Source organism: Herpailurus yagouaroundi, unplaced genomic scaffold (assembly GCF_014898765.1).
Source record: "Herpailurus yagouaroundi ecotype Mexico unplaced genomic scaffold, PumYag 182, whole genome shotgun sequence".
Classification (NCBI taxonomy): Eukaryota; Metazoa; Chordata; class Mammalia; order Carnivora; family Felidae; genus Herpailurus; species Herpailurus yagouaroundi.
The window spans coordinates 4,160,348-4,183,201 of NW_024412413.1; the positions used below are offsets into that span (position 1 = coordinate 4,160,348).

Consider the following 22,854-nt stretch of genomic DNA (forward strand, 5'->3'; position numbering starts at 1 on the left):
GGGGTCAGCCATTCATAAGCGGACACCAGTGACATCAGATACATTTACGGTACTGTTGAACCTATACCTTCTATACCTAAGAGTTTTCCATCCACCCCGAACAAAAACTCTGTGCCCATGGAACACTGACTCCCTAAGACATCTGCTCAGCCCCTGGAGACCTCTACTCTACTTTCTAGTTCGAGATAATTTTCCTATTCTAGGTATCTACTTCTTTTAATTAAAACCATCCATACAACTGTTGCCCTTCTGTGTCTCGCTTATTTCCTTCTTTTTTATGGGTGAATAATATTCCATTGTATGTATAGACCACATGTTGTTTATCCGTTCATCTGTTGATGGACTCTTGGGTTGTTTCCATCTCTTAGTGGTTGTGAACACTGCTCTGAACACGTATGTAAAAAGATCTGTGCGAGTCCCTGCTTTCAATTCCTTTGGGTGTGCACCTAAAACAGTGGGCGTTGTATGCTGGGTCTCGTAGGGTCAGGAGAAGTTCACCAGGCAGAGAAGGTGGAAGCACTGTTACCCCAAGTGGAAGGATCTGTGTGTGCGAACACGTTCTGTGCGTCTGGACCTCATGTAGCATGGGTGGGCGGCGGGGGGAAGTAAGGGTGGTGCCCCACGGGAAGGGTCCCGTAGCCGCACCGTGAGGTTGGTGTGGAAGCCTCTGAAGGATCCAGGACCAGGAGGAGCTCCTTCCGGTCTGGGTTTTGGAGGGCCAGCCCGGCAGCTGGGGGGAGACGCAGGTGAAATGACACACCAGTGGGAGGGGGTGAACTGAGGTGAGGGACGAGATGCAGGGTCTCACAAACAAAGCAGAGGGGCTGGATCCGGGGTGCTTTGCTCTAAAGGAGCAAGTTACTGGGAGGCAGCAGGACCTGGAGGCCAGGGCAGTTGACGTGAGCGGGTCTAGGGTGGCTCAGCGAGGGGGCCCATCCAGGAAGAGACGTGTGCTTATTTCACGCGGCACCAAAGACACCATCCGGAAGACAGCCAGCTCATGGGGTGGTAGCCAAGTGCCCGCAGAAAACCAACAGGAACCAGCCAGGGTGACATTTATCTGCTGGGAGACCCAATGCGGGAGGTTTCAATGATTCAAAGCAATCGCTTCTCTCTGACTTGACTGCTGACCCTTTCCCGTACATAATTTCGTGCGTAATTCTAGCACCGTTGCTTACTCAAATGACACCGACTCATGCAGGAGCTGCCACAGATATTAATAAAGCAGCCGTGTTTAAAATGGATCACCCTTGGGGCGCCTGGGTGGCACAGTCGGTTAAGCGTCCGACTTCAGCCAGGTCACGATCTCGCGGTCTGTGAGTTCGAGCCCCGCGTCAGGCTCTGGGCTGATGGCTCAGAGCCTGGAGCCTGTTTCCAATTCTGTGTCTCCCTCTCTCTCTGCCCCTCCCCCGTTCATGCTCTGTCTCTCTCTGTCCCAAAAATAAATAAACGTTGAAAAAAAATTTAAAAAAAAAATAAATAAAATAAAATAAAATGGATCACCCTTCTAATGCCCCATAATGTTTAATAATTAAATTGCGGCACCTTGAGCCGCGGACACGGCGAATCGCGGTTGAATTCTCCAAATGGAATTAATTGTGGCTGCACTTTCCCTTCTGGGCTCCTTGCTGTCACTTGGATGCTTGATTTCACTGCACCAGTCGTGTTGAGGTGGGCGATCCCCTGTGCCCCGTGCCCCCCCTTCTGGTAGCAAATTCCAGGGCCACAGGGGCCCCCGATGAAGCCGCTGTCCTCAAGGCTGAGACCAAAGGGACACGCGAGGTACGTGTACCCATAGTCGGGATGCCTTGTTTTTGCAAAATATGAGAAAATAGCAGTATTAACTCACTATCTACGCTCTCCAAAAAATGTATACACCAAGAGATGTATTGTTGAGCAGGAATTTGGAAAATTTACATACACATATATGTACACACACACACACATACACACACACGCAGAGTATCGGTTTCCCAGGTTTCCTGCTGTAACAAATCACCACAATCTTAACGGCTTAAAAAAGCAGCCATCCGTGCTCTCCCAGTTCTGGGGGTCCGCGGCCAGAAATCAAGGTGTCGGCAAGGTTAACTCCTTCTGGAGGCTCTGAGAGAGGATTCTTTCCAGGATTCTCCCAGCTTCTGGTGGCTGCAGGCAACCTTTGGCTTGTCACGGACGCAGCTGCTCTGAAAACGTTTATACAAAAATGTGTGCGAGTGACGCTAACAGCACGGGGCCTGCTTGGGATTCTCTGTCTCCCTCTCTCTCTCTCTCTCTCTCTCAAAATAAATAAATAAACTTAGAAAAATAAAAGCCCTTATCATTAGAAATGTATATTAACACAGTATTTAAAGTATTTAAACACGAAGCGACAGGATGCCTGGGCTTTGCTCTAAAATACTCCCTGCACTCTGCCCTCAAGATGTTGGGGAGTAATTCCTCATTCCTTAAGGCTGGGCTGTGTGTAGTGACTTCCTCCCAAAGAGGACAGAACAGACAGGAGGACAGGGCGACCTCACAGCAGAGAAGGCCGACAGACGCACCTCACCCAGATGACGAAAGTCAGCGTTGACCGTTATCAGTCATGTTGATGGCAGGTGCCCTGCTATGATGGGTTAGAAGGACACTTCCCCTCCATGGTCTTCCTCCCCCAAACCCATAACCCAGTCTAACCATCAGACAAAGCCCAGCTGAGGGGCGTCCTACAAAATGCCTGTCCAGTACTCCTCAAGACTGCCCAGGTCATTAACAACAAGGAAAGTGTGAGACACTGTCACAGCCCAGAGGAGCTCAGGGGACATGACAATGACATGTAACGTGGTGTCCTAGATGGGGTCCTGGAACACCAAAAGGATATTAAGTACAAGGCAAGGGAACCAAACTAAAGTACGTATTTTAGTTAACAATGATACATTAATATGGGTTCATTGATTATAACAGACGTACGAGACTAATGGAAACTATTTACAGTGGAGAGACTGGGGGCCCGGTGTATGCGAACCGTGTGCTATCTTCACCCCTTTTCTGTGAATCTAAAACTGTGCTAAAAAAGAAAGTCTATTGAAAAAAAAAATACTCCTGGAAAAACAAAAGGAGTCGAGAGAAGGGAGAGACCAGGAGGAATAGTAAAAAGGTGGTTAATTGGTAATTGTTGAAGCCAGGTGATGGGTATGAGAGCTTTCATACACTCTATACTTTAATGCATTAAAAAGAGATAAAAAATAACAAGGGTTTTTTTTTTTTTTTTGAGTGGGGCGGGAGGCAGAGGGAGAGAAAGAGAGAGAGAGAGAGAGGGAGGGAGAGAATCTTAAGCAGGCCCCATGCTTAGTGCAGAGCCTGACTCGGGGCTCAATCCCACAATTCTGGGATCATGACATGAGCTGAAATCAAGAGTCAGATGCTCAACCAACGGAGCCACCCAGGCGTCCCAATACAAAGTTTTAAAAAGTAAAGTCACAGATCCAGTATCTTGGGGATCCTGGCATTGGGGAGACATGACGGGGGGGTCACAGGACGGGTGGTCACACTGTGAGTTCTGTAGTGATGGGAGCAGAGGGTCATCCAGGGGATGAGACAGGTGTCTCCTTATGAGAAGATGGCCCCGAGCTGGCCTGGCTGAGGAGCTAAGGAGGAAGTGTGTTTGCGCATGCGTGCTGGGGGACAGTTAGAGGTGTTCCTGGCACAAAACGGGAGTTGTACGAAATGTGACGTGATTATCATCGGGGTCACGGTGACGGCCACCATACTCCCTAAAGGCCATATTCTACAAGCTCTGCCGTGCTCTGTTTCTCCCTTGAGACCTCAACAGTCACTCAAGAGTCACTTTCCATCTTATTCCACCTCCAGGAGGGTGGTGAGCAGCGCCTAGAAGCCCACGCCTTCGCTGTGAATGGCGCTGGGAAGCACGATAGGAAAAGAATTGTTGCTGGGACCCCAATGCCACCCAGGCGAGCACAGCACAGCCAGGGAAGGGGACACAATACGCGAACTGTCCTGGATATGAATCTGAATCAGCTCAGGGTGACGGTCCCGCTGCAGTCCAGGAAGTGGCCTCAGGACAAGCAGACTTGTGTCAGGGTGTCCCTGACAGAGGAGGGAGCAAGGAGCCTGCTGCCGAAGCCACGTCGCACAAAACCAGTTCAGACTCCTCTGGGGTCTCTGTCTCCACTGCTTGTCCACACTAGACTCTAACAAAATGTGGCATCTAATCGGGGCACCTGGGTGGCTCAATCGGTTAAGCGTCCAACTTAGGCTCAGGTCATGATCTCACGGTTCGTGAGTTTGAGCCCTGCACCGGGCTCTCTGCTCTCAGTGACTGCTTGGATCCTCTGTCCCCCCTCTCTGCTCCTTCCCTGCTCAGGCTCGCTCGCTCTCTCTCTCTCTCTCTCTCTCTCTCTCTCTCAAAAATAAATAAACATTAAAACCAAAGTGCAAACTGATCTTGTAAAATGTTACCAATAGAATCCCGGCATTCATTGTAAAATTCGTTCAACTTTGCTGTGTGTTTGAAAATTGTCATGACAAAATACTGGGAATGAAAGAATGCAGGATGGTTTCCAGGTGTTTTCACCTGAACAAACCTGAGAACCTTGTGGGGACTTAGGAAAGCCGGCTTACCTCCTTGGGTTCCAGGTGACGGGTGGCCCTGCCTCCATCTACACCAGCCCCTCCAGGACACCAGGCGACCCAGGCACTCCTGCCACAACGCTGCCGTGCTCCTCTGAACGTTAGCGTAAGTTCCCTTCATTCAAAACGGACGCAGCTTTCTGGTAGAATAGTACAGCACAAGACCTTCTGGAACCTTCCCTCCAAGTTTCTTCTCTACCAAGTCAGCAAAAATGATTCGGTCTGGTGCCGGTGTGCGTTTGCCCTCTCCTGAACTTGCTTTCCCTTTAGCGATTCCCCTCAATTACTTTGTTCTAAGGGACCCCTGTTGTCTGGGGCCCGGAGGCACTGCGGGTTCACATTAGCTGGTCCCCTGATGCAGCCGAAGCTGGGCCCCGGCAGTCATTACTTGGCAAGACCAATGGGATACTTAGTGGTCCACCAGGTGCCCAACCCGGAGCACGATATGCAATAGGAGAAGTTGTGCTCGTGTCTAATTTACACAACGGCTCTACTGACTCTCTCACGGATGGTTAAGAAAATGCAGAGGCAGGAAGACGCCGTACTTGCGCAGGGAATTAGTGTGGTTTGATTGACACTGGCCATCGCGATCCTCGCCCTCCTCGTCACCGCTCTGGACGATGAGTGAATTAAGATCACACACAGGTAGGCAGCACTTTCGTGCCCTGCGTCTCCAGCCGGCGCTGCTCACTGCCGTCTAGGGCAGGGCGGCCGGGCAGCGATTATCGCCTCCGCTTTCCAGATGCAGAAACTGAGGCTGGGCAGATGCCAGTAAGTCACGCCGCTGGGCCCTCCCAAGGTGAGGCCCGAGCCGGCCTCTCTGGCTCCCCGAGTCAGCCGGGACAGGCGCCCAGCTCCCTCTCCGCGCCTCCGCATCTCCACCTGGCAGCTCCTTGTCCCCTCTCTGCCTCCCCTCGGCTGGCTCCCTCGCCCCAGAGCGCACTCTCGGGAAGGGCTGATTGGCCAGCTTGAGTCACGTGCTCTCCCGAGAGCCAATCAGTGGCAGGGAGCTTGGCCCTGCCCACCAATGGCAGCTCCCACTCTAACCCCTATAAAGAGAGTGGGAGGGCCCCTGTTCCAAGGGTCCTCGTTTCTCCCTTCCCATTCGGCCCTGCAGTACCTCCCCCCAACTCCCACCCCAGGCCTCAGGGAGCAGGAGATACCTCCCCCTCCAAGGGCCTGGGCCCAGAGCTGCCTGGCTCCTGCAGACTTGCCCCCCACCCCCACCCCGCCTCCGCCCCGCCCCCAAATTCCAGGCAGGAAACCAGAGCCCCCCAGGGGCTCTGCTTTCCTGGCCGTTCCCCCCCCGCTTCCCCACCCCCGTTCAAACCCCCCGGTCCCCCCCCCCCCCCCGCCCTTCTCTGCCAAGACCCCAAATCACTGGTCTCCAGAGCCGCTCAGATGGCTCCCTGGATTGTCCAGTCCTACACCTGTTGTCCCCCTCCCCACCACTTCGAGACGGCCAGGCCCCAGCAGCTCTTGTGCCTGGCTGGCCCGGGCCTGACGTTCACAGACCGGTGCCCCCCAAATGAGCGACCTCAGAAACGCGGGGAGTTCCCGAAGGTGGCTAGAGACCACATTCTGCAGAACTGGGGCCACGTTGAAATCCCAACGAGGGCGAAGTCCCACGTGGGGCTGAGATCTCAACCAGTGCCAGGGTCCAGGCTGCCGAGATGAGCTGGGATACAGGAGGAGAGAGGCTCTGAGCCACAAGGGGCATCCATACCTAAGAAGATGGGATACATGTGGGCAGGGGCTGGAGGAGAGGCGTGTGTGGAAGCCAGGGACCCCGCTGCCACATCGCCGCGCGTCCCAGTGCGCCTCAGGGCACAGACTGCACCTTGGCTCCACCATCAATGCTGGCAGTAACGGGACACCCTAGAAACCCAGTCTGCCCACGATTCTTCTGACCCAGAGCTTGGCGTCCGATAAACTGAATTTGAATCCCTTGTCCCTGAAAAGCTGTGTGACTTAGGCAATTGAGCCCTGTTCACTCATCTCGAAATTGCGTACGATCGTGCCCACCTCACTGGGCTCTGGGAGCCGTGGATGAGGCACCACGTGCCAAGTGCATGGGGGCGGCGGGGGCGGGGGGGGGGGGACTCAGTGCACACTGGTGGCCCCTCTACCCTGCTGAAGAGAATTGTTATTTCTCCGCAGTGATTTCAAGAAGGGACCAGAATCCCTCAAGCAATTCTATCAGACGCTGGGGCTCCGTGTCTTGCCTAGCAGGCCTGGTCGTGGGGCACAGGGTGGGCTCGAGCCACACTTCTCAGAGGTGGGCGTGGTATCAGAAGTGACCCGGGTGGGAAGCTGTTCCAATACGTGCTGGGCCCCACCCCCAGAACCTCCCCAGGAGGCGGGGTCTCTGAGAAGGCCTGAGGGGACATTCCCAGGCACTTCGAGAGCCCTCTTCTTGAAAGACTGTCAGGCACAGGCCATGGGGAGGCTCGCAAAACTGTTTATTTCCCCCCCCTATGATAAGAAAGGACGGATGCAGGTGCCGAGAAAGTCCAGCCATTCCCCTGGTGAACACGCACGGCTCGCACACAAACCTAACAGGCTGTGCCTTTCCCTTTCCTGTTTCAACAGAACGGTAGGGCACCTTCTGAGTGCTCCCCGGGGCATCGTGTGATGCAGCTTCTGGGCGGAACTGGTCATACCTGCTACTCTACCGCAGCCCCATCGTTGGGCGTAAAACACCCGATTGGCCAAAAAAAAAAAAAAAAAAGTACCAAACGTCAAATTTCGTACGGTCAGTGCAAGAACTGGTTTTCTCTCGGCATCTGGACTGGCTGCCCCCCGAAAAACGCCCTTCCTTCCTGGGTCCCTCGCAAGGCCCAGCCCGCAGGCAGAGAAAGGAGCAAACGCTGACCTCTGCATGAAGAAAATAATACGAACAAGCAAGGTTTCCAACAAACGGTTGAGTAATTGGGCTCGCTATTTAAATACCGAAACACAGGAGATGAACTTGTTCATCTGGCCGCAGCTTAATACGTGCGGGCCTGACATTACAAACAAAAACTTAAGAGAGCTCGGCAGGGCGGGCACGGTGGCCGGAGCAAGGACTTGGCCCGGAGGCGTGGCGGCGCCAGGACGGGCCCTCAGAACCAGTACTCGGAGACGAAGATGTGCACGTTGACGACGTTTCGGTGGGACACCACCCCCCCGACCACGTAGTTCATCTCCAGCTTCAGGACGGCGTGAAACGGGCCCACGATGGGCCGTACTTGGCGCACGACACCTGGGGAGAGAACGGAAGGCGTCTTAGACCGCGTCGAGCCCCACTCTGAGCCAGACGCTGGAGTCCCCTGCGTGGCATAGGGCGGTGAGCTCACCGCAGTCATCTTCCTGACGGGGGATTCGAAAGAGCCCAGAAGAGGGCCTGTCGTGGAGCGGGCGCCCAGGACACGACTGTCCCTCCCTGGACCGGGGGAGGGACCACACGAAGGCCATGACTGGAGGCCTCCTCCCCTGTGCCTGGCCACCTCCCTGTCTCCGGGCCCTGCCGGCACCTCCTCGCCTCTGCGGGACGGCCAAAGGCCCAGAGAGAACTCTCCCGCACTCTGGGACGAGACACACGAGGCTAGGGTGGGCGTTAGCCTCGCTGGGCTGTGGAAAGACTGCAGCCCTCTCTGGGCCTCCGATTCCTCAGGGAGCAAATGATACCATGTGACCCCGTGCTTCTGCACCGCGTGATCCGGGCGACCCAGCACAGCATCGGCCCGAGATGCGCAGGGCGACCTCCCCACCAGACGGAGGGCTCCCCTCTTCACCTCCCCACGCATTCATGCCTTCTCCCGTAGGCACCAGGGCTGTTCTCAGTGAGACAGAGAAAATAATAGAATCCTGGCTTCAAAGCCAGTGGAGGATCTAAGTAAGTGCAGGGCTGAGAGAAGTCCAGCAGGGGAGAATGGAGGAGGTGAAGTCTGGGGGAGTCAGGGAGGGCTTCTTGGAGGAGGCGTTCCTCCCGACAGACGAAGCAACGCAAGCAAAGTCTGCAGGCTCGTTGAGCCTCAGTCCCTGCAGGGGACTTTCTCCATCCCACCTGTTCTGATGCTAGGACTTGTCCAAGGTCATGTGATATGGGGGGGGGGGGGGGTGGCGGTTCCCTGGAAGTACTCTATGGCCACTTCTGTGGCTGATCTGCAGCTGAAGGCCAGGGTGGGAAGCGTGGGCTAGCACCTGCCAGTCACGTGACCCAGAGCAAGCTTGGAGCCTGGAGTTCCACAACCACATGCTGAGAATTCGCCACTGATTGTTTGCGGCATCGACTGCTGATTCCAGGCTGGTTTCTACAAACATCCCTGCCGCCGACTTAGGAAGCACGCACGAGGCAGCGCGGTGAGGCCCCTGGGGCCCACATAGAAGGCTGGAGAAGGCCTCCCGCACCAGCGCTGGCTCCCGGTCAGGAACACCAAGTTCATGCTCAGAAGGGGAATTTGGGAGTGCCATCCCCCCTTTCACTCTCTGGGCTTGTGTTTCAAAAATGAAATGCCCGGCAGCCGGCGTGGGATTCCAGGCTATTCTAAGTAAACAAGGGCTTCAGCTCTGATGGAGAGATATTCTGCAGGCTGTCAGCACCCTTTCTCTGCCCCCGCCGGGTGGTGACATTGTAGCTTTGTCCTGGGTGAACGCCCACGAACATCTTCAGCTCGCCGCTGAAGACGTGGGCTTGTCACCACCCTCCATGTGCCAGTGGCCCCTGTTGACCCGGCCACTCCCACCCACCCCTCCCGGGGTACAGAGTCTGGGCCAGCTCAGTGGGGGCTCACAGGTGCTGAGTCAAGCATGCTTCCCTGTCCCCCCCCCTCCCCCCCAGGCAGTCCAGCACCCGCTGTGCCCTGATCACTATCACTTTCTCCTCCCTCCTGGCCTCAGCCCCACAGTGGTGCCCACCGGCCTCGGGGGCCTGGGTTACCTGCGGACGTCACCTGTCCTTGGGGCTGAGGTTAAGACTAAGCTCCCAGTACTCAGAGTTTCCAGATTTTCAAGGAAGAGGTGAGAGGCTGGGGGAGCCTGAGAACTATTTTTTTTTTTTTTAATGTTCATTTATTTTTGAGACACAGAGACAGTGTGTGAGGGGGGGAGGGGCAGAGAGCGAGGGAGACAGAATCCGAAGCAGGCTCCAGGTTCTGAGTTGTCAGCACAGAGCCCGACGCGGGGCTCGAACCCACAAAGCATGAGATCATGACCTGAGCCGAAGTTGGTGCTTAACCGACTGAGCCACCCAGGCGTCCTATATTACACAGGTATTATATAATGCCAAATATATAACTACATAATAGGAAATATGTAAATATACTTATTTAAAATATGTTAAAATCTAACATATAAATATTATGTATAAATATATAGTTGTATGTTTCAAATTTATAGAAACTTATACATATCTGTATATCTTATGTTATGTAGATATGTTTATGAATGTTACATAAAACATATAAAATGTACTTATTACAAATTTATATGTAAAATATAAATATTATCAAATAATGACGCACACACATTTGAACAGCATTAACAGTTCAGACCCACAGAAGTTTCCGGTGTGCCTGTGTGTGCCAAGCGCTGGGCTATGTAAATCTGGAGAGAACATGGTGGGCTGTCCTGTGGCTCAGTGTGGGCACAGAGAACAGCAGTTATGGCCCCAGAAGGGTTTGTTAACTTTCCTGGGTCTTAATTTCCTCTTCTGTGAAACACGGATTAAAAATAGCCACCTTCGGGGCTGTGTGAGCGGCTCAGTCAGTTAAGCGGCTGACGCTTGGTTTGATCAGGTCACAGTCTCACAGTTTCATGGGTTTGAGCCCCGCATCGGGCACCATGCTGACGGTGCAGAGCCTGCTTGAGATTCTCTCTCTCCCTCTTTCTCAGCCCCTCCAACACTCACGCTGTCTGTCTCTCTCAAAATAAATAAATAAACTTAAACATAAAAATAGCAACCTTCAAAATCAGAAAGAGAACGAGCATGAGCATACCCTCTACCTCCTCAGAAATGACTCGCGGTGGCAAAACGCATCCCATTTCCAATTTAAATGTGATCTGATTTTCTTTTTTTAATTTTTTTTTCAACGTTTATTTATTTTTGGGACAGAGAGAGACAGAGCATGAACGGGGGAGGGGCAGAGAGAGAGGGAGATGTGTAGAGCTCGTCTGCATCTAAGTCCATCACAGGCGCTGTTGGAGGTTTGATTTCTGCGAGGCAGCGGCTCGCCTGTGGCTCGGGCCGCAGCTGCGCACAGAGACCAAAGAACCAGGGAAGGAAGCCAGGGGCTGCCTGAGTGAAAGGGACACTGGGAAGGGCCAGGGAGGAGGGGGCCTGACTTCTGATGCAGGTCACATGCAGAGTCGGGATTTTGCAGAATCTTCCCATTTAACGAGAAAAGTGATTGATTAAGGTGGCACGAATATTCGTGCTGCAAGTGTGAAACGAGAAATCCCAAGTGCACAAGCGGGGCTCAGGAGTGTGCCCCTTGCCTTCCCCCCACCCTCCAACCAGAAGGAGCTTCTCGATCCCTTCCCTGTGACCTAATGTCAACACCGAATCTCCACCTCTACCCATAATCCCTGCTAACCCAGGGCTCCCTTTGTAGGCCACACCCATTCTGTGGACTAGCTCTACTTCTGCTCTGGTTTGGGTGGACACGTTCCCTCCATTCCCAGAGTAGTTCAGGCTTGAGTTCAACCTCCTAGTCCTCCCTTTGACTGAGCCCAGGCTTTCTCCTGCTATTACCTTTTTCTTCACAACTTTCCTACCCATCCATCCATCTACCCATCCTCCATCCATCCATCCATCCACCCACCCATACCCATCCACCTGTCCTCCATCCATCCATCCATCCACCCATCCATCCACCCATCCTCCATCCATCCATCCATCCATCCATCCACCCACCCATACCCATCCACCTATCTTCCATCCATCCATCCATCCACCTACCCATCCTCCACCCATCCACCCATCCATCCATCCATGTGCCCATCCACCCACCCATCCACCCACCCATCCATCCATCCATTCATCCATCTATCCACCCATCCATCCACCCATCTATCCATCCATCCATCCATCCATCCATCCACATACTCATCCATCCATCCATCCATCCATCCACCCACCCATCCATCCACATACTCATCCATCCATCCATCCATCCATCCATCCATCCATCCATCCATCCTCTCATCCACCCAACAGAGGGCATTCTGCACAGGGCAGGTTTAAGGAAGATTCCACAGACATTACATGGGATTTTGAGAAATAATTACAAGCCTAGGAAGCACGAAGGACATGTGCAAACCCCAAAAGTATGACGGTTCAGACCAGTTCTGGGAACAGTGTCAGTCCTGGGGAGAGACAGGCAGACGAGGCTGAGGAGGTGGTCAAGGCTGTTCCTGGGACCTCCCACCCCGTCAGTCTTGCAGAACCAGGAATCTGGGTCTGCAGCCGTCTCCTGGCTTCCTCCCCACCACTGGTCCAGAGGAGTGTGCATTCAGAGCCACCGCCAGCCCTCCTACTGCAGAGAAACCAGGGAGGGACTAGAGACGCACGGTGCCCATCCGTGTCACCACTGAGATCGGAAAGCCTCCACCGGGGCTGGCTCCAGCCATCAACTTGATTCTGCAGGTATGATATTGGCATCTGTCACGTGCCAGGCCCTGGGGACCAGCTGGACTGCTTACGTCCTCTTTCATGAAGCCTCCCTAGCCCTGGGAGTACCCGGTGCCCACTCTCCCTCGGCCGTGACGCCACATCTGCCCACCGCAGTCACAGCCAGCTCCCCTTTCTGGGGCACATCTGCACTTTGTTCTTCTCTGTCCCCGCTGTCCCCAGCACAGGGCCTGGGGCAGGACAGAGCAGGAGCTCCGTCACGATTACGGAGTGGGATAAAGGCAGAGGAAGATGAGACATCAGTCCCTGAGGTCCCCCACAATCTAGCAAGCAAGACAAAACTCCGTCCTGAAGGGAAGAGGGGCCACGGAAAACTCTGAGGGACAGTGGCTCACGACCAGTCCGGCAGCAAAAGGCAGGCCAAAGGGAGAGGCACGGTTCCGTCTTGCCTGGTATGTCCACCTCACCTGCTGGGGTGTTTACCTCCTCAGCTTTCCAGAGCCCCAGGAAAGAAAAAGGCCATGGTGCCGAGTTCAGCTGTGTTAATCTTCCAAATCCTCGTCCTTGGCGTTTCTGCTTCGTCTGTCAGACGTTGCTGGTATTCCTTGGCGTGTCTGTGCCTCCTAAAGATATAATTAAGCCTTTTTTTCCCCCCTTTGAAAAATGTAGGCCCCCTCGGGCACTTCACCTTCATGTCTGGTCTCTGCTTTGTAAATTGCAGCTGACGTGCTGGGGTCCAGGAGCCCGGCGACGTGAGGCACACGGGTCCGATGGGGGACCTTTGTCACCTCGTGCGGTCTGGGGTCTGCATTCCCGGCCCTTGAAGCCACCGCCCCTCAGCCTCTGCTGCTTCGTTGGCACCTGATTGTCCACCACGTGTTGGGAAGGATGAAAACCAGTTCTCTGCATGAGTCCTGTGTCCCTGACACGAGACGCCGGTCTATAAAGACACCTGCCGTCGGCAGCCTTGGGTTCCCCTGCTGGTTCCTCGCTGACCAGCGGCGTGACCTTGTGTAAGTCGCCATCCTTTCTGAAGCTCAGCCTTCAACCCAGAAGCCCTGCGATTCTAACTGACCGAGTGTAATCGCGTGAACAGCACGTCGAAGAGGATTTTAACAAGCAAGGTGATGAATCAAGAGGCTTCCGTGATTGTCTCACGTCAGTGGAAGCTAACTGTGCTTTTTAAAAGAGGTTCAGGTTAGACAAGACAGAGGTTAAGAGTCACCTGTTGACGTAGCAAAGAGTGAGAAGCTGTCACTACTTGAAACCACGTGATAGTCATTTGCTTACTTGGTGGCTATCGGTCTCCCCGCTGCCGTGTGCGTCTGGAGGCCAATGGCACGTCTCTCTTGGCCATTCTCGTATCTCTGGTTTGTGGGACACTTCGTCCCACTTTGAACCTGACACATAGGTGGCGGTTAACCAACACTTGCTGGACGAATGAATGAATGAATGAACTGAACACCAAAGCATTAAGCACAATCTGTAAGGTTGAAAATGATCACCCAGAAAGGAGACTGTCGGGGGAGAACGCACAGGAAAGGGGGACAAGCGAGAGCCAGGCTTCACTGTCCGGCCTGGGCAGCTGCCACGCGGAGCCAGAAGCAGGGAGGAAGGCAGAGCGCCGGCCCGTGAGGACGAGGTACCGGGGCCACGACCCAGGAGCTCAGAGGAGAGCCACGAGGTCTTGCCAAACACAAACGCGACAGCAACGGGGAAGGAGCACGTCATCACCCGCGTCTCAGGGAAGTTTCCTTGGTAGAAATAATGATCCCCGCAGATGGGGATTAACAGCACAGACCAAGGGCAAAAAGGAAAACTCGAGAAAACGAAGATATACTGCTGGTACAGACAAAGAGAAAAAACTACCACGTGGGGCTCCTGGCCGGCTCAGTCAGTGGAGCATGTGACTCTTGATCTCAGGGTTACGAGCTCGAGTCCCCATGTTGGGTGTAGAGACAACTCGAAGAAACAAAACAAAACTAGAGCATGGATGGGCTGGGAGAGGGAACAGAGCCGGCCAAGGGGAAGGGAGATGGGGGGATCCCACATGCCCGTGGCTTCTTGGGTCCCCACCATACCGCTGTCAGGAACAGACATCACCTCCCTTCCCCAGGGGGAGGGGAGTGGGCTCTGAGAGCCCAGATGCCCCAGGTCACACGGCTCACAGGTCCGGATGCCCGCCAGCTGGGACTGACCCCAAAGCCCAGCCCTTCCCATCCCACTGTGTCTCCTCCCCCCTCACGGTGCTGCATGATGTGGAGGAAGCTTCCGGAATGTGCTTTCCCTGGCTGAGTCACACACATAGGGCAAACCTGGCAGAAAGGAATGAACCATGAAGCAGTCACATAAGTAGTCGGCAAGGAAGGAACGGAGCCCCGAGAAACACCCAGGCAGGTGCTTGCGAGGAAGGGGGACAGGTGTCTGGGCTCCATATTTAAAATGCCAAATGGCAGGGAGCCTGGGTGGCTCAGTTGGTTAAGCATCTGACTTCGGCGCAGGTCACGATCTCATGGTTTGTGAGTTCAAGCCCCGCGTCGGGCTCTGTGCTGACAGCTCGGAGCCTGGAGTCTGCTTCAGTGTCTGCGTCTCCCTCTTTCTCTACCCCTCCCCTGCTCACTCTCTGTCTGTCTCTCTCTCAAAAATAAATAAACATTAAAAAAAATTAAAATACCAAATGGCTCCCAACATGTCTCAGCAGAACTCACCGTCCGTATTTCTTGATCGTTATAAATGTGCCCCCGCCACAGGCCTCCCGTGAGCTAAGGCAGCTCCCCAGAGTCCACCTTGCCCTCCAGGAGAAATCTGGAAAGAAATGCCGCTCTGCATAGACCTGCCTTCCCCCTCGATGCGGAAGCTGACGTCTCTGCAGCGCTTGCCAATGTGCTCGCGAAGCCCATTCCCATCTACCCTCTCGTCCTCCTGTGTCAGCCTCGTTCGTCCTGGAGGAGAACACGGGCTCAGCGCGGTGAAGTGAGTCAGGTCTGGGCATCAGGGAGCCAGCCCTGGGCCACCGCCCCTTCCACCGAGCTGCGTGGCCCGCCGGAGGAAGAGAAGGCCTGGTGCTCTTCTGGAAGGGATTGGCCATCTGATGTACTGACTTGCACCGACTTGGCCAAAAGTGTGCCCTTGAAGGGAGGGATGGGCAATCCTTTCCTGCCCCTCCCACCTGCCTGCTGGGGTCCTGCTGCCCCAGACCCAAGCTCGCCAGCTGCTCGGATCTCCCCAGATGCCCCCCTGCCCCCAAATCCACCGGCCTCCTCCAGCCTCCAGAGAACGCGAGACCGGAGGTCAACAGGCGCCTGGCTTCCAACCCTGACGCGCCATCACTAGGCAGGCGGACGAAGCCCATCCACGGGAGTTTCCAGACCCTCCCGTCCGCTCCAGCCCCAGCCCCACCCTACCTCAGGCCGGGCCTGACCTTCCAACACCTTCCTCCTCACCCCCAATGCACTCCCCGGCTGCGGCCACAGCCGGCCTCCTAGAATGCAAGTTCTGGGCTCGTGCGAGGCCCTGGCACACATCACATCCCACCCACCCCAGCCCCCGGCTCCCAGCGGGGGTGGAGCACACACCTTGATCAGGCCCCCACGCCCTGTCCGGCCTGATTTCTCGCACTCTCTGCTCCGGCCACGCCGAACCCCTCGCAGTCCCCCCAGGATGAGCAAAGGCTACGGAAGGGGCAGGGTGCACACAAGTCTTGCCGACGTGACTTAGCATTAAAGACCCGGGGACCCCAGACACAGACAAGTCCTGCCCTCCAGTTTCCAGAGGGCAATACAGCACCACCCTCCTCCTTCAGAGGCAGCCAAGGCCCCGAGGAATTCGAACGCCGGCCTGGTGGGCACCTGCCGGGTACAGAACGGGTACCCCAGGCCCCAGCAGCTGGCCGCGGCGCGTGCCCTCTCTTCTTTATTCCTTCGGCAAGCACGGAGCCCCGGCTCTGGGCAGGCAGCGCGCCCGGTGCCGCGGTTACGAACACCGACCGGCGCTGGTGTGGGTCCTCGCGGAGCTCCGGGCCCCCCGCCGAAGTCAGACACAGAGGGTGGGGTGGCAGCTTCACCAGGTGGTGGAAGCTTCACCAGGGAGTCAGTCTCGGCTGGACGTTGAAGGACCGGCCGGCCCGCCCAGAAGAGCTGGGGGTGGGGGGTGCTCAGACATGTGGAGGCAGAGGAATTTCAGGGCTGGGCTGGACCTCAAAGAGCAGGGCTTTGCCCGGCCCGAGGTCACACAGGAAGGTCACGGCCCAGGAGCCCCATGTGGAGTCCCAACACCTCGCGTGCCCCCCTGAGTCCATGCCTCCGTTTCCTCATCCGGAGATGCGGCGAGTCTCCTAGAGGTTCTGCAAGTAGCATCTGGAACGTGCCGGACGAGGGAGGGTCACAGCTATCGGTCTGACGGCAGCGATGACCAGGACGCCACTTGGGGGTCCCCGGTCTCGGCCACGGAGCGGACGTTCCTCGCAGGGCCCTTCTGGAAACACCCGACATCAAGGCTGCAGGCAACGCTCTTCGCGATCATGGGTGATGGGGGGTGTCTGCGTCCTGTGCGTATTTATGGCCGTCAGCCGAGGCTTTGGAAGATTCGGGTCGTCACCACACTTTCCTTCGGACGTCGCACAACATGCCTCTGTGGCTGTTTGGCTTCGTTCTTGCTTTTGCTTTAAAACGGGGAACAATTTACGAACACGCCCGGTGATATCAAAGACTTCCCCCCCCCCCCCAAAGGGGCACGAGGGGGGCGGTAGGAGAGAGTCGCAAATCATCCTGGCTGGACACAGACGGTCCCCGGGAGAACCTCGGGGGACACGAAGGGGCTGCTCTGGGCTCGCTCTAACCCCGTGGTGACGCTGGAAGCGGGCAGGTCTGCGTGGTCCTGCAGCCTGCCGGGCCCGGGGGGCCTCCTCGCGCATGCGGGGGTGTGCACACGCGCACGTGTGATGGAGCGGGCCTTGCACAGATGAGCCCCTGCCTCGTGGAGTTCACGTCAAGCCAGGCGAGAACCCACGAGGCCATGACCGCCGCGTGCCCGCCGCGAGCACGGGCATTTCTCTGCTCCCATTCACAGCAGATGATCTTCTAGATTTTCTAGAAGGAGCCTCCGGCGCTCCTGTCCCAAGCGTCTCCCTTCCACTGTGTCCACGGGGACGGCCTGGCCGAGGTCACCAGGGGCCTGGGTGTCACCAAATCCAGTGGGTGCGCCTGTCCTCCCGCAAACGCCCTTCCCTCTCCCGGGACATCAGGGCTCCAGGCTCGCCTGCCGTCCCCCACCTTGAGCGTGAGGGCTGTGGCGCCCCGTCCTGGCGGCTTCTGTGTCCACACTCGCTCCCACGGCGAGCTCGCAGGGTCTCGGGGCTCCGGCCACCATCCACACGCTAACGTCTCCCAGGCTCATCGATTACCACTTCTCACTGCCTCGGGGCCGTGGCGCCTCGATCCCCAGGTTCTGAGTGAACTCCTGGCCTCCTCCAAGCTGCCACGTCACGGCCTTCCCGTCTCGGCAGACGGCAACACCGACCTCCTCTCTTCAGGGCCAAAATCTGTGGGGTTATCCACCCACACCCAATGGGTGAGCAAAACGTGGCACTCCCTTCCAATTTCGCCCCGAATCTGTCTCCCTCTCACGCCTTCCGCTGGACCCACGTGGCCAAAGCCACTGCTGCCTCAGCCCAGGCTGCTGTGAGAGTCCCGGCTCCACACCCAGAGGGAGACTTTAAGGCGTTAGGTCACCTCACTCTTCACCTTGAGACCCTCACGTGGCAACCAGCTCACCCAGTGCAAAAGCCAGAGGCCTCACAACAGCCTCAAGACCCTGCCCCACCAGCCACCAGCTCCTGCCTCGGCTCAGCCACACTGGCCTCCTTGCTGCGGCTCAAACACACCAGGCTCACCTCTGCCCCAGGGACTTTGCATGTGCTGTTCCCTCCGCCTCAGGGACTTTGCATATGCTCTCTTCCTCACATCTCTGTGTGGCTCCTTGCCTCAGCTCCTCGGGGTGTTAGACGACTGTCTCCACCAGATTTAAAGTGGCTCCTCCCCTCCACACCCCACCCGCCCCTCCTCCCCTCCAGCCCTCTGTGTAGCCCTCACCACCCGCTGACTGTGAACGTATTCTGCTTCTTTCTTTCTGCGCCTCCCCTCTGGAATAAAATGAGTTTCTCGCAAGGATTCACGTCTGTCCGTCTGTCTTGGTCGCTGCCGCGTCCCCTGGACTAGGACCTACCCCCGCAGGACACAGACATTATTTGCTGGAAGAAGGGATATGAGAACAGTCCCAAAGGGCCCATCCAGGGTGCTGTGGGGGTGCGGGGTGGAGTAGCTCAGTACTCCGCCTGCAGGGGTGCGGAGGGCGTGCAAGAGGCGATGACCCTGCCCTGGGCTCTGAGGGATGGGTAGGAGTTTACCCAGAGGAGAAAGAGCTGGAAGAAGGGAGAGGCCACGGAGTGTCTGGGGTCTGAGGCCTGGGCTGGTGCGGCTTGCGCACAGTGGAGGGAGGGGAAGGGACAAGAGTGCTGAGCGCCGAGGAGGACAAGGACAGGCCTAGGCTGAGGACGTCTCTCCAGCCGGGGAGGAGGGGTTTAAAAGCCGGCAGCCCCAGCCACAACTGGCCGTGGGGGTCCCTGGCTCCCGGCTTTCAGAGCCAGGTGGTTAGAGCACCTTTTGCTGAGAGGAGAGGACACTTGACCAGGCTCAGCGGGTGCCCGTGGGACCGTGCAGCCAGGTACAGGTGGAGGCCATCTGTCACAAGCAGCCCCATGTGACACACGGTCCAGGTGCGGGTGGGGTCGTGAGGCTGGGCGAGGCTCACGAGGACAGCATCTCGGGGTCCCAGGACCCACAGCTGGCCTTCTCAGGAAGTCACCAGGGGGTCCTCTGTCCCCACATTGTCCCTGCCCTCAGTCCACCAGCCCCAGTCCTGGCCGATCGCTGGAATCCCGCCCTGCACCAGGCGCCGGGCTGGGCCCTCTGGGTGACCCGGGGTTCACGGACGAACGTACTTCCCACCTCTCGCCCCTCTCTGCACCCTCTGTGGCACCATGACACCGCTGTGACCCTGCTGCCTTCCACCTGCTCTGCGTGTCTGGACAGCAGTGACCTGAGGCCTTGGTCCGTGGGGACCAAGCAGGCGCGGGGGCGGGAACTCACAGACGCCCCCAGGCCGGCGAGCCTCCGGGCACCTTGGCCCACCAGCAGGGCCGGTGTCTTGAGTTTTGTCTCCTTCCACCCTCCTGCCGGGGCCGGGACAGTCCCACCCACGGCGGCCCCACCGTGCAGGAACACAGAGCTGTCCGGCCCACCAAGCTCTCAAGCCGCATCATCAGCTGAGACTCACCACGAAGCCTGTCCGGGGGCTCAGACGCGAAGCTCCGTGTGGCCTTCTCTTGTGTCGTCCTCTCTACCACGCTGTCCCCTCCCTCCCCGAGGTGGCCGCGGAGGGGGCCGCTCGTGTGGGCGGCGGCAACCTTTGACTTTCCCCGGCCGAGTCCTGGGCTGCTGGCTTGAGTTTGGTCCAGAAAGCTGAGCTGGGGGGTGGAATGGGGAGGTCCCTCCTGGGGCGGAGGCCCTGAGTGCAGGACAAATGCCCAGCATGCCACTTGGGGCCACTGAGGCAGCCCGGGCAGGAACAGGGCGGTGTCCTGCTGTTCCCCGTGGCCCCTGCGTGCCTCGCTCGGGTGGACTAAAAGCGCTGAGCCCCAGTGAGCCCTCTGGGGGCCCGGCGTGAGCCTGGGGGAGCTCCGGGGGGCATCATCAGCTGTGTGATGGGGCGCCTCTGAGAGTCTGTGCCTGTGAAATTGGGGGTTGAGAGCCCCCAATCCAGCTGCCCCTTCATATGGTTACACGGTCAGGCATAGCGCTGGGCCCGGTGCCTTCACCCCATCTCTGTTCCACAGGATCCCAGCACAGGGGACACAAGAAATGTCTGTGCCTCTCAACTCCATCCAGTCCCCTCCGAGGGACCCCCTCCCCTCCACCTCCCCTCCACCTCCTACTTCCCTCAGTGAGGCCTCCAGCCTCAGGGTGAAGTCAGGCCGCAGCCCATCCCGGGCTCAGAGGCGGCCGGGCCATCACCCTGGGAAACAAGCTGGCTGCTGGCCAGGGTGTGGCCCTGGGGTGACAGGCGGGCTGTGCCTCTGGGAGAAGAGAGAGAGCTTAATCCCTGGGATTTGCCGTGAAAGCCGGGACCCGGCCAATCACTCGTCACCGGCAGGGACAGCCTCGCTGTTGTTTTCAGATGGAATTTCTGAATCTGGTCCGTAGTGTGTACTGATCCCGGGCCAAGCTTTCTGAATCAGGCGGCCAGACGGGGTCAGTAGCACGTGTTTAACCCCTTAGGGGGTAATGATTTTAAAGAGGTGATTTGGGCCCTTGCTGGCTGGGACAAGAGATGGTGACCTGAAGCCAGATGGCTGGGTAAGCAAAGCGCTTTGCTCTGAGAGAGGCCCGGCCTGGCGGTGGGGGGTTGGGGGAAGGGAGGGCAGGGGTGCCATGAGGTTGGTATCTTTGCTCACAAGCTCTTATATCAGGGCAGCTGATGTCGTGCACTGCACACGAAAGAGGCTGCAAGCGGTACCCCCGCAGGGTTTTGCAGTGCGCAACACATTCAGCTGGACGTGGCAGCCGGGCCACACCCCATTTCTGTCTCCCTCTGAGACAATAACAGGTACGGAGCCTACAGGAGCTCAGACGGCAGGATGCTACGGAAGCTAAGAGGCAGCTTCCTGAAAGCAGGCTCTGTAGCTTGGGTGCAAATTTGTAGCACAGCACCCTGCCCAGGGCCCGGCCCAGGATGTTGTGCTGAACGAGCAAGATGATTGAGGGATGACAGAACCCGGAAGGCATGGCCTCCACCATCCTGCTCCTGGCGGGCCTGCCTCGCCCGTGGAGGCCACCACGCGGGCTGATTCCATAAGCCCCGGGCAGCCGGAGCTGCTGTGGGGTGAACAGTCTTGGCCCTGTCCCAAGTGCCTCCCTCTGGACTGTCGTCCCGTCGGGGGGCACAAGCTCTCTCCTGCTCCAGCTCTAGGTGGCTGCCTCGCAGGGGCTCATTTATCCCCTAACAGCCCACCCCGCTGTGTTCAACTCCACTCCTACAAGGCGGTCGCTGACCTGGCCACGAAAGTGTTGTGGCAATGTCGCCGAGATGCAAACTGAGGCTCAGAGAGGTTCTGTGACCTGCCTGAGGTCGCACAGCTGTAAAGAGAGAACCGAGAAGCAAGCCCAGAATGCCTTACCCCAAGCTCAGTGCTCCGACTGTGCTCACAGAGACTCAATCCTGTCTTGCCCCCAAAAGGGCCACCCCAGCTACTGGTATTTTTCAAATGGCAGACTTGAGGGGCGCCTGGGGGACTCAGTCGGTTAAGTGTCTGACTTGGGCTCAGGTCACGATCTCGCGGTTCATGGGTTCGGGCCCCGCGTGCAGCTCTGTGCTGACAGCTCGGAGCCCGGAGCCTGCTTCGGATTCTGTGTCTCCCTCTCTCTGCCCCTCCCCTGCTTACGCTCTTGTCTCTCTCTCTGTCTGTCTCTCTCTCTCTCAAAAATAAACATAAAAAACATTCAAATGGTAAACTTGAAATGAGCAATAATCCTTATACACTCACAAATGAAATTTAGAATGTTATTTCGGAATGAAAATGTTCTTAGTTTCCTTTAAGAGGGGTACCGTAGGAGGGTGTCAGCACCCCCATCAATGCACATCACGCTTCAGCACAGACAACATGGGAAGCGGGGACTGTCAACTCCTTTCCACGGAGAGGAATCCGGTGCCATTGAGATGGGCTTTCTGCACACCCATTGTGCACCAGGCACTGCTGGGGGCTTTCACATAATTGTCTGATCTGATTGCATTAATGGGCGTCTATGATTAGGGCACATCCCTTCCAAACCTGACTTAGGTAACCATCTCTAGGGTGAGTGGGACCGTCACGTGACCCTCCATTCATTCAGATTTTACCAAGCAGCCGCGGTGCCAGGAGCCGGAACAGGAACGCGTTTCAGTTTCTCGGGGGCCCCAGGGGTGCCAGAGCCTCCCACGGGGCTCGGGGGCTCCGGGCAAACCAAGAACAGAGCTGACACCCTGCGGACCTGCTCACCAGCTGCGGCTCTGACTGGCTGGCTGCAGGACCCGGGGGCGGCCTTCTGTCATTTCTTCTCCGAACAGTGATGCCCACCCCGGGGGGGGGGGGGGCGTCCCACGAGGCGGCACAGGGAGCGTTCACGAGTGAGGAGGACGCTCAAGGGCGTGGAGCTTGTAAAAGGGCTCCGTGCGTGGGTCTGAGCGAACGCACGCGTGGCCAGCCAGTGGCTTCTCCACTCGCAAGCAAAACCGGGCCGGACCTCCAGATCCTGTCCCTGGGCCCCGGGCGGCCTGGCACGGGGGACACGAGGCTGATGCCGGTGGTAGAGATGCCAGCTGGTGTAGACCAGAGTGCACAGGGTTGCACCACGCAGGCCATGGGACGGGAGGCTCTGGGGACAGGTGGCCCAGGTCCAAGTTCCGTCCTCCAATGCTCCCCAGCTGAGAGGCCCTGGCAAGTCACTTGGTCCCTCTGGCCTCAGCCTTCTCATCTGTGAAGTGGGGACAACCCCCATCGCAGGAGGCGGCAGAGGGATCTAGAAGCA

At 57.0% G+C, this 22,854-nt stretch overlaps 1 protein-coding gene across 1 annotated transcript in view; it reads right to left on the reverse strand.

Annotated features, from left to right (window-relative positions):
- Window positions 1-7,068: 7,068 nt before the first annotated feature.
- FBLN1 (fibulin 1) overlaps window positions 7,069-22,854 on the reverse strand; it is an 83,638-nt gene continuing 67,852 nt past the window's right edge. The window contains exon 17 of the mRNA XM_040490561.1: window positions 7,069-7,867. Within this exon, the coding sequence (XP_040346495.1) occupies window positions 7,728-7,867 (140 nt within the window). The 3' untranslated portion in view covers window positions 7,069-7,727. The remainder of the gene's footprint in view (window positions 7,868-22,854) is intronic.